Source organism: Trifolium pratense, linkage group LG7 (assembly GCF_020283565.1).
Source record: "Trifolium pratense cultivar HEN17-A07 linkage group LG7, ARS_RC_1.1, whole genome shotgun sequence".
NCBI classification, from domain to species: domain Eukaryota; kingdom Viridiplantae; phylum Streptophyta; class Magnoliopsida; order Fabales; family Fabaceae; genus Trifolium; species Trifolium pratense.
Genome location: NC_060065.1, coordinates 59,154,368 through 59,166,669, shown reverse-complemented (window position 1 = coordinate 59,166,669; position 12,302 = coordinate 59,154,368). Strand labels below are relative to the sequence as shown.

Sequence of the window (12,302 nt, the reverse complement as noted above, 5' to 3'; positions counted from 1 at the left end):
ACCGTTAATTTTGATGTGTCTCAATAACATATCAAATGATTTTCAATTTTTCTAAATTTTTCTATGGATGATCTATATAATATAAACTTTCAATCCAACGGTGAATTTTGTAAAATTTGTATTCGTTATAATGTTATTCACGACTGGTCCACCATGGATCACTTGATTAAGTGATCCATATTAAAATTTACCTAATGGGCTAACCTTATTATCTAACTTATAGTTATATAAATTGTCTACAACATTTTATCAAAAAAGAAAAATAAAGTGTATACAACAACGATGACCAATTCTATTATGCACAAGTGCATCATGTCTTTCATGGTGCACAAGTTAATGATGTCATTATAATAAATACGAATTTTACAAAATTCACCGTTTAATTAATAGTTTATATCATATAAATCAGTCAAGTCAAATTTTAAAGAAATTAAAAATAATATGATATGTCATTAAGACTCAACGACGCGTAATTTAATACACAGTATTTGCTAATACTAGAGGAAGTACTAAATCTTTTCCTCTCTTGTTTCCTTTGTATTTTAGTAAGTCAATGAAAGTTTGTAGCGACAGAGTACCAGAGTCGGTCCCGAATATTTGGAGGCCCTATTTGAAAATTAAAAATGTATCTTTAATAAAAATATAATTCTTTTTAAAAGTCATTCTCTATTTAAATTGTAAATAGCATAAAAAATAGTTATCATAGTAAATAACATCTAAAAGCGACATATTTTAATCAATAACATTAAAATACATCTTCATCCGTCAAAAAAAATTAAAATACATCTTCAATATAATATCATTATCAACTTTACATTTCCTTCGGAAAAAAAGAATTTTCTTATAATGTTGCTTCTTTTTTTTACAAACAACCGCAAATTACTTATAAAATTAAAAGTATGTCCATTAAATTTTTTATTTTTTTAAAGTAATAAAATATTTTTAGTAGTAACAAAGTTATTAATTTTTTTACATATATAAATTTTTTAATAGATCGATATAAATAATTAGAAACCCCTAATTATTTGAGACCATGTACAGTGGCTCACGTTATACACCCACAGACCACGTTATACACTCACAGGGGCGGCCCTGCAGAGCACCTGTATAGGGAATTAATTAAGTATACGAGAGAAAGCAGCACGAAAGAGTATAGAATAAGCAAATTATTAATGTTGGTGAGTGAAAGGAACTTTGAGAGTGGAGAGAGCACATGACTAAGTGCAATTCTAATTGGTTTTGTTGGTTATAATTAAGACAAAAGATAAGAGCTACTGTACTGTAATTGGGTTGTTGAATGTATATTAGTGCTGCACATGGCTTTTTTGTTTTTGGATTTTAGAGAAAAATCTTCCTGAAATTGTTGGTCAACTTTTAAATTTCATTCCTAATTACTCATGTCGAATCAAAAGCTAATTAGACCTCCGTCCTTTTTATAAGAATCAATTAATTTTTTAGATTCAATGAATAATTAATGTATTTAGTTTATAATATAAATCAAATACATTAATTATTGAATGAACCTAAAAAGTTAAAAGTTATTTATAAAAAAACCGAATAAAGTATTATTTATATGTAAATCCCACAACTCTTATTTCACTATGGATTAGGATGTAAATTTGCATTTGTTAATAGGGATCTTGTAAGGATTATATGTTCGAGGCTTCAAATTTGAAGATTTTTTCCCCGTGTGGATGAGGATGGGTGAGGATCGGAGGAGCATCTTTCGACAATTCTCTATTCCGTTGACATCCTTAATGTAGATGATGTTGGATATAACTCAAAAGTAACGATGTGGATATCAGTAATGTTGTAATATAGACTAATTGACTTGAGAAAGTTGGTTCTAGTTTTTTTAAGAGAGAGAAACTCTTCATACTCTCTAAGTTCTTTTTCTACTTCATTTATCGGAGATGAGTGATTTTGGATATTTTTGGCCTAGAATTACCATTCTTTAGTAAAAATAAAAATTACCATTCTACATTTTTTTTCCTTCTTTTAATCTAAATATGTTGTTTTATCATAAATCTAAGTTTTTTCTTTTGTGTTCTTCGTGATTTTGTCGTTTGAGCACGACGTTGTGTTGTTCATCGTCTTGTGCGACGTTGTTTTATTTCTTATCTTTATTGTAGTGTTCATTTGATTTTTATTAAAATATCGTCTTGAACCAATTATAGATTCAATCAACGATTTGAGTATCAACGTTGTAGGTTCAAAGATATAGATATGCGATCACTTTAATTTTATCATATTATGTGTAGATATTTTACCATTGTATGTTATTAATTAGTACGTGAGTTTGTTGAATATGTGTTGCATTTGATGTACATGAATGTGATTTTATTTTTATTTTTTTTGTAAAAAATGGACTAATTGGCTTGTTAGAACCAACGTGTGTAAAATAATAGAACAAATTGATAATTTAAATGCTTAATTGATAAGAAAAGTAGGTAAATGTAACTTTGAAAATGATAGAGAAATATGAACAATTTTTTTTAGAAAAAGTGAAAATTAACAAAGATGGAGAGATCAAAAAATTTAAAAGGTAATCACGAATGGCTGCTCGACATGGAATATAAACTTTGAAAATATCTACAAATATTTATGCCTACAAAGAAAGTTGTACTTTGAAAATGCTCACCAACCTTCCTAGTTCTTTTCTTTTTCTGAAGGCAAAACCTTCCTAGTTTGTTTTTTTTTTAATCAACCTTCCTAGTTTTATAAACTCAAAGAAAATTGTATAAGAACTAGGAATTGTATAAAATCATTTTTTGTTGTCATTCTCTAAGAATTTGAGTAAAATAAAAATGGATAGCATGGAAGGAAAAAAAAAATCAAGATGGGGGCAATAACTCACAATTTTGGGCCGAACTTGTTTCTGGTTCATCACTTACCAACCCAGGATTTAGTCAACAAAAAAAAAAAAAACCTCACCAACCAAGGACAACGAAGGAACATGGTCATTTGGCAACTACTAAGCGTGTGTTTGGTTCTGCGGCGAAGAGAATTGATTTTGGCAGAATTAATTCTGTAAAATTGATTCTGGCCAAAATTGATTTTAAGCTGAAGTGGTTTATGTTTGGATATATTCATGAAAAAGTGAGTTGAACAAAAAATTTGAGTGTAAAAATCAATTCTAGAATCAGAAGCTACGATTTCTAGCTTCAAGTAGAATCAATTCTGGAGGCAGAATCAATTCTACTTTTGAGAAACCAAACAAGTCAGAATCAATTCTACACGTCCAGAATCAATTCTGGATGCTCCAGAATTGAAACCATTCAATTCTGGAGCATCCAGAATTGATTCTGGACGTGTAGAATTGATTCTGACTTGTTTGGTTTCTCAAAAGTAGAATTGATTCTGCCTCCAGAATTGATTCTACTTGAAGCTAGAAATCGTAGCTTCTGATTCTAGAATTGATTTTTACACTCAAATTTTTTGTTGAACTCACTTTTTCATGAATATATCCAAACATAAACCACTTCAGCTTAAAATCAATTTTGGCCAGAATCAATTTTACAGAATCAATTCTGCCAAAATCAATTCTCTCCGCCGCAGAACCAAACACACGCTAAGTAGTTCTGCAAAATTAGTCAATATTGATTTGGGATAGAATCAAATTTTAACATTAAAAAAGTAAATTTAATTATTTTATTACTTTTAAGATTTAATATAAATATGTTGAAAAATTAAAACTAAAATGATTCAAACATTTTTAAATAAATAAATGATAAATCACAAGTGAATAAGTGATGGAGTCACTTATTTTTTAAATTCTTTTGTTATTTTGTTATGACAAGTGCACTTTGATGTTCTTACCTAGTTTTTGAAAAAAAATGCACTTATAGCATATATTAATCAAGAGGGATTCAATACAATAAGGTATGTCAACCATAATTTGGGGACCAGCTATATATCAGGCAGCCTTAGCTAATCTATGAGTCACCTCATTTGTTTGTCGCCTAATAAACTTCACACTAGAGTTATTATAAAAATTTAAAGAGTCTTCTACAATGCAAAATAATATCTCCCAGCTCACTTTATCACTCTGGTTGGAATGAAATTTATCCACGAAACCTTCGAATCAAGTTCAAAATCAACATAACCCAAATTCAACCCGTGCACCCAATTAAGAACGGAAAGTAGAACGAGAGTTTCGTCAATCTTCACATCACATAACGAAGTAAATTGTTCATATTTTTCTAATACATAAGCACTAAAATCGTCTCTAATACAAATACCGATATCAACTCTATTATGTAACGATGAAAAAGATGCATCAATATTGCATTTCACCCGCCCTCTCGCCGATTTTTTCCACTTATGTTCCTACACTCTCGGCTGGACTGAAGGACCAATTCTAACAGCATGCACAGTGCACCAATCATGTAGCATGTTATTTACACGTATAAAAACAAGATTTTGTGCTTCTGTAACATTATTCCAAATAATATTATCTTAGTTAAAATTTATCAAATGAGATTTTTTTTTTAATAATGTTTGGGTTTTTAAATTTGGGCTAATCGTTTTTTTTAAGATTAAATTTAGATTGAAATGATGGTGTCCTATTTAAATCTTCTATATTGTTATTCTTAATTTCTATAAGTTTTGTTTTTGATCCATGATTTTTTCTATTTGCGACATTTTTTTTAACAATACTAGTTTAAAGACCCGTGCATTTGTATGGGTCAATTGAATTTTATTCGATATTTGAGTTTGTCACTGTATTAATGTAGAAAATTTATTTAAAATTAAATATTTAAATTTTTTTTATATAATATTGTTAAAATATAAATGGAATTATTGTGTTAATTATTTATTGTAAACTTATTTATTCAATTTTTTTTTTGTTTCAGTGACAAATAATGGTCCCGCGTATATTTTTAGTAAAAAATTAGAAATTTTATTAGGACAATTTAGTAAGTTTGATGATACTAACTAACTTTATTATATTATCATAAATGGTTAGTAGTAAACTTTGTAGGAATATTGTTTATGTTTCGTTTATAAAAAAAATTGTTTATGTTTCTTTTTTTTTATGAAAAATATTATTTATATTTTTTTTCATAGAGTATTGTTTTTTATTTCTATATTCCTATTTTTATGGAGAGTTCCTCCTTATTTTTTCTATATTTTTTTATTTACGAAACTTTTTATTTTTTTTACTGTTTTGTTTTCCTATATTTATGTATAAATTGTTTTGTTTTATTCTTATCTATAATCTGTTTTGTTCCTATTTTTAAGCATATCATATTTCTATATTATTATTTTTAAGCATATCATATTTCTATAAAAAAAATTTATATAAAATTAATATTTGTGTCTTTTAATGTGAATTTGTTGTGAAGATAATATATTAAATAAAAATATGATACCAAAAATAAAATAAAAAAAAAATAATTGTGGCTGGGTTAGGTGAGCACCTATCTTGTCTTGGTTATAAAAGGGTGATAGTGCAATTCACTTTCTTGTCATCACATATTTTTCCACTTATTACACCCCCCCTCCCGCGTCACTACACATTAACTTCTTTTCTTCTTCTCCTCCTCCTCTGTATACCACTCACTCATTCACTCTCATTCATTCAATACAAAGAAAAAGGAATATCAATATGCCTTCCGCTGACGAATCTTCATCAATTTCCGGCCAAACCATATGTGTCACCGGTGCCGGAGGCTTCATCGCTTCATGGATGGTTAAACTTCTCTTAGAAAAAGGCTACACTGTCAGAGGAACTTTGAGAAACCCAGGTATGTATGTATCTCCTGCTTCTTCAATTCAATATATCCAAAAAAGATCATATTCAGATCATCATATAATTTTATTTTTATATATATAACTTCAATCTCAAATATAATTAAAAGTTAGTCAAAATTTGTTTAATATGTTTGATTTAAATTTTAGATCAATTTTTTGTTTCAAAAAAAAAATGTAGATCAATTTTAATTTTTTTTATAAATTTTTGTTTATATTTGAGACGAGACACAATATTAATAGCGGTTTAGGATGTTACCCTATGTATCCGTATGCTCCAATTTTTTTAGGAGTATAAAATTAGAGCAACTACATTTAGAGACAACATTAACACGGTACGATGCAGGTGTCTGATGTGAACTTTTTGTGTAAAAACAACATTTTTTTATAAAATTGGGTGAAATAATGTTATTGTATTTTTGACGCGGGCATGCATGAATTTTTATTTAAATTAGCGGCATAGTTTATTGCCCGTTTGGCTTCGTGCAATTATCTTACTTATATAAATCAATTTTCATTTCAGATGATCCCAAAAATGGGCACTTGAAAGATTTGGAAGGAGCAAAGGAAAGATTAACTCTTGTCAAAGTTGATCTCCTTGATCTTAACTCCGTTAAACAAGCCGTTAATGGATGTCATGGTGTTTTTCACACTGCTTCTCCCGTTACAGATAACCCCGTGAGTTTTAATATTTTCCCGTTACTAGTTTAGTGACTAGAATTTGTGAATAAGTGGTAGGTAGTATCGGGTTCGAATCTCAATTTCTGCAATAACATGCAATGTTTTTGTCAACCGAATTGTATTCATCGGGACGGAAATTTCAATAGTCTTGTTTTTAATTCAATTTCATTGATTATTTTTGTCTAGTTAGATAAAAAAAAAAAAAAAAAGTTGCATAGACACAATAATGTCATGTGATTATTTGAATCATTGGTGGGTCCTATTTCCACCAGCAAACATTGTTTGTTTTCTTATGTTTCATAGGATAATTAAGTTATGTGTGTCGAAGACTCTACGGTGTACATCGACCAATCTTCTTATTTATCTTTTATTATATTATACATTACTTTTTAATTAATAATGTCAAAAATGGTTACTACTTATTAATTTGCAATTTAAGATTATTGATTTGATTTTATACGAAAAATGATTGAATTCCTAATTTGGGTGGATGCAGGAAGAAATGGTGGAGCCTGCAGTGAATGGAGCAAAGAATGTGATCATAGCGGCTGCCGAAGCAAATGTGCGGCGCGTGGTTTTCACTTCATCAATTGGAGCTGTCTATATGGACCCCAAGAGGAGTGTTGATGTTGAAGTTGACGAGTCTTGTTGGAGTGATTTGGAGTTTTGCAAGAACACCAAGGTTGACATGATTCCCTTCATTTCATTTTATATTATTTGCTGCTAATCAACATTAGAACACTATATAGTATAATCATCCTAAAGTTTTGATATAAGTGGTAGGAGTCCTAAATTTGATGCGATAACATTTGACAATATGTTTATAAGTAAAGATAATTTTCACCTTATAGATTGATTTTGTAAGAATAAGTTAGATCAAACTCAAATTTTAAGATGATATCCTATAAGAACCAGAACATCATATGTTGGACTACGCACGGGAACAGATTACCTCCCGTGGAAAAATAACTGCAGGGAGTGCAGTGCAGTAATTCACCCTTGATTTAATTATTTTATTATATATGTTACTATTCAAAAATTAAATGAATGACAATGATTCCACCTGAAGAAAATGTGACTGGAGAGGATCCTCTCCCGTTGGACTACATACTATTGGGCCACTTGTGCCACACTATGCTACACATGTCTAGTCTTGCACGTGAAACAGTGTGTTAAGTGTACCACATTAGATGAAATTAGGTGTGACAATGTGTTTATAAATGACGGATTTGTAAGAGCGAGATAAGTATAACTCAAATTCTAAAACATTTGAGACTGAATTGAAATTTGAACAATGTAGAATTGGTATTGCTATGGAAAAGCAGTGGCAGAACAAGCAGCATGGGAAGTGGCAAAAGAGAAAGGGGTGGATTTGGTTGTAGTGAATCCAGTTTTGGTTCTAGGACCATTGCTACAACCAACAATCAATGCAAGCACAATTCACATACTAAAGTACCTAACTGGATCAGCTAAGACCTATGCAAATGCAACACAAGCTTATGTTCATGTTAGGGATGTGGCATTAGCTCACATACTTGTTTTTGAGAAACCATCTGCTTCTGGTAGATACTTATGTGCTGAAAGTTCATTGCACCGTGGGGAGCTTGTTGAAATTCTTGCTAAGTACTTCCCAGAGTACCCTATTCCTACCAAGTAAGTCACTCTTAAATTATTCTTCCTATCATAGTTATCATGATTAATTATATAATTAATATGAGTATAGTATTAAGCTAAGAAACATATTGTGATTACTTGCTGTGTTAGAACTTTTTTTATTACAAAGTATAGAAGTTAAAATATAATATTAATCTATGCAATTATAATTTATAGCGGGTTTTAGTTTTGTTTGGATTTGATCCCTACAAATTGAAAAACAATTATTTTTAATTCATGAAGTGATCTTATATTAGGTTACATATGCCGAACTCAAACCATCAATTTTAGAGACTAAAACCAAACAAAAAACAACTTACAGAGACTAAAATAAAAATACTATATTTACAGAGATTAAAATCTCATTTAAACGATAAAAAATTAACCAATATCTTTTTTTTTTTTGGTACAAAATTAACCAATATCTATTTGCTTAATAAAAGTGAAAAACTTTGACATATATCCATATAGGAAAATAAACTATAGTGCATAACTATGAAAGTATACAAAATTATTGAATAAATTCAGTGTAACTGGCAAATAATCAAATGTCTATATATGATTTTTTAACTATTTATATTAAACTTATTGGTTTTCTTCATCTTTTTTTTGTTGTTGTTGCATATCTTGGCCAAATTATATAAATTTGTTATTTTTCAATTTCCATTTAAATGAACTGTGTTGACATGATTACGTAGCCAATGATGTAAACTAGCATCTCTTTTTTTTTTTTTTGTTGCAATTTGGTGTCCCCACGCACTAAGGTTAGTGGAACATGACCTTTACTAGTTTATTTGTTAGCCACATGTGGGTTTGGGACCATGTATAGGTAAGGAGTCATGGATTTTGATAATATTTTGCAAACTTGATTTTTATTTGATAAAATGGAAAATAGAATGAAAATGTGTAGATATTGAAATGAAAAAAAATTGGAGACGAATTAAAAGGTGTCGTAGTTGGTACACCAACTTTGACTTGTTTAGATTTATTTATTTATACATTCCATTTCCACCTAAGTAAATTATAGGTTCATATATTTTATAAGATAAAACAAGTGGAGCATATGAGTCCTTACCAACCTCAATGTCCTTATCACACTATATATGAATATGACACTTAGAAAAACAATGAAATGCCTTAAAAATTCGGTGCATTACTAGTTTCAACTGAAAACATGCTTAATTTAAAAGATTATAGTACTACCTAATTCAATGTAATAAATTGGTTTGAACTTTGAAGTCGATAATATTTTCAGCTTGGATCATAGCCAGAAAGTTAATTAGTTAATGTTTTTACACATGCAGGTGTTCAGATGAAAAGAATCCTCGAGTGAAACCACATATCTTCTCAAATAAAAAACTGAAAGATTTGGGATTGGAATTCACTCCAGTGAGTCAATGTTTATATGAAACTGTTAAGAGCTTGCAAGAGCAAGGTCATCTTTCTGTTCCAAAGAAAGAAGATTAATTAATACTCTACCAATCAAATCCTAAACCTTTAATTATTCAATTTGTCAACAAGTTTAATTAATTAAGGACAAAAGTATTGAAACAAGTATTAGCAATCTACTAAGCTTTATGTTACACATTATGGGATTCTTACTATAGAAGACCATAATTGGATATTGTAAGAATTAAGGCATCATGCAAAAATTGTAGTTCTCCTTATGTTTGAAAATAATATCAGGATATTATTGTCATTCTTATTAACAATAATACATTGAGGTATGATTCAATTAATTAGTACGGTGAATTAGATAGTCATGTATGTGAGTTAGTTACCACAAAAAAAATCATGAGTTAGCTAGAGTACCCCTTGTCGTACCTGTACTATGTGCTTGTTTGAGTTGATTTGTTTTTGAGTTAATGCAAAATAACATATGCAAATAAAAAAGTTTTATGTATGATTCATAAGCTTGTCAATGTAGTTTATGAAAAACAGTTTATGAAAATATAATTTTTGCTAATGAGAATATATGAATCAATATAAAAACGTATTTATTTGCATAATTTATTTGGAGTTCTGCAGAGTAATTGATGGAAAAACCATAAAAATAAAACACAGATCAATGGATAGATTCTACAATAATCAAGTTCTTTTCCATCCAATAATTAGAACATTTACACAGCCATAGTTTATCGGTTAACCATTGATAGCTAGATTAAGCAAATGAGTATTAATTTGGCCTCTAAAATGTGAATCCATCATTTCAGAAACCTGCTTGCCTTTATATTGTTGAGGAATGGCTTTGCCTGATCAACTGAAAAGTACTCCTCTTTGAGCCTATTTTTATCATATACACCATTCTTTTCAGTTTTGAAACCTTCACAAAAGAAAATGGGAAATAATGTTAGGAATGATATTGTATGTCAATATTAACTTTACATTATATGTACTAGTAAGATGCATGAATCATATGGTGAAATATATAAATTTGTTAATACCGTCTTATAAAATTTAGATATACCTGATAACAAATACTCGGGCAGACTCTTGCTTTTTTACTCTTTAGGAAAAATGGTAAAATAGGTTTGAATTGCTGTAAGAAATGCTAGTGATGCAGCTAAAAAGGCAATCATACTCCATGGTGTATCAAAATGTGTATTGTAAGCTTGTGCCAACCATGTCTTCCATTTGTTTTTGTAATGTTTTTCAATTTCTTGCTTCATGCCAATATATTTTTTACTGTAAGCCACTGCATTTGTGTAGTTTATGCTACAAGGCATCTTTGTTGGCAAATCATCTCCCAAATCATTTATGAGCCTTGCCAATTCTTCATCATTTCTAAGCAAATTTTTGAATACCCCGGTTAATCTAAGCTCCTTTACATCATCTGCATTGTCAACCAAGGAGTCTAAGAAGGTAAAGAATGAGCAACATTCATAGTTATAGCGAACATCTGGACACATCTCAAATGCTATTAAGTTTCGGAAAAAATAAGGCGTCACATCATTAAACAAAAATTTAGGAAGCCTTAATTCTCCACTAAACCATTTAGATTTGAATGAAATATTGCTCCATGAAATGCTATTAAGTTTCTAAGCAAATGTTTGTGTTTGATTTTGTCCTTCAATATTGGTATCTGTATTGTATGGTATGTATTTGGAGCGAGCAAAATCCAGTATATGACAAGGCTTATGATCTTGCACTGGGACCACTGTCATTCCAAGCCGTTTGCATGCACCAATTGTATCATAATTTTCAAATAAATAATCTAAACCAGGATCATACCCTTCACATAGAATCTCAAGCATTTGTCTTGGAAGTTGGTTCTCCAACAATAGAATATCTCTCCGTATGAACATCAGTTGGTCATGCTTAAGGTCCAGTGCTTCTGGACATTGGTTGTCAACACATTTCATAAAATGTAGCAAAGAGTATCCATCCACAAACAATATCCAAGACAGGTTATTATCGGTATAGCCTTCAATTGCATCTTCAGTAAACATATTCTTCAAATCTTCAATATTATCTTCAACCTTTTTGAGCAAAAGTTTGTATACTTGCTGAAGATCTTGATTGAGTATTTTGCCATACTCTTCAATAAATTTCATCATCCATATAATCTTGTACGTCTCTCCTTCCTTAAGACCTTCATTGTTGCGATGGATGGGACCAAATGATATTACTTTTGGTGAGCAGTACTTATAAAATGTTTCTTTTTCACGCAAAAGTCTAGGAACTCTTTGAATCTTGGGAATCGGAATTTGATTATATATGTGAAACCTTTGGTGCTCTTGTATTTCAGAAAACCTATTATCCATGATCAAAATAGTTTTGAAATTGTTTGAGGTTGATATGTATATTCCTCGTTACCTATAATTAGAGTAAAGCAAAAAAAAATTAAACAAAATAATTTAATATTCCTCGTAATCGACTCCTGAAAACGAAATTTAGTTTCAAATGCCTTTTTTCTTTCATTTTAAAGAGTTTTTCGTTTTCCAATGTATTTAATTTCCTATATTAATAAACTTTGTTAACTATTTTTGAGAAACCCTTAAATTTTAAACCGCGACAATGACTACCAAGAATTATCCACTAGAATGCTCCTTTTTATCCTAAACAAGGTTTGGTACTAAAATGTTATCAAGAAATTAACTGAGTCAACATATCATCTTTAGTGGAGCAAATTGTTTATTTTTCTTGGTTTTGGTTTATAGGCCGAACATAGAACAATATTAATTTAGTTTTTCTGAATGGCGTAATAATCTTTT

The 12,302-nt window shown here is 29.7% G+C and overlaps 2 protein-coding genes across 2 annotated transcripts; one reads left to right on the top strand and one right to left on the bottom strand.

Moving 5' to 3' along the window:
• The first annotated feature begins 5,425 nt into the window (after positions 1-5,425).
• On the top strand, positions 5,426-9,991 carry LOC123897302 (cinnamoyl-CoA reductase 1-like). The gene is made up of 5 exons (XM_045947891.1): positions 5,426-5,750; positions 6,278-6,432; positions 6,932-7,117; positions 7,736-8,088; positions 9,393-9,991. The coding sequence occupies exons 1-5, from the start codon at positions 5,612-5,614 to the stop codon at positions 9,553-9,555; spliced, it is 996 nt and encodes a 331-aa protein (XP_045803847.1). The 5' UTR covers positions 5,426-5,611; the 3' UTR covers positions 9,556-9,991.
• A 598-nt stretch (positions 9,992-10,589) lies between these two features.
• Positions 10,590-10,997, bottom strand: LOC123895543 (putative UPF0481 protein At3g02645). The gene has a single exon (XM_045945952.1). It carries the CDS (start codon positions 10,995-10,997, stop codon positions 10,590-10,592), a length of 408 nt encoding a protein of 135 aa, XP_045801908.1.
• Between the last annotated feature and the right edge of the window lie 1,305 nt (positions 10,998-12,302).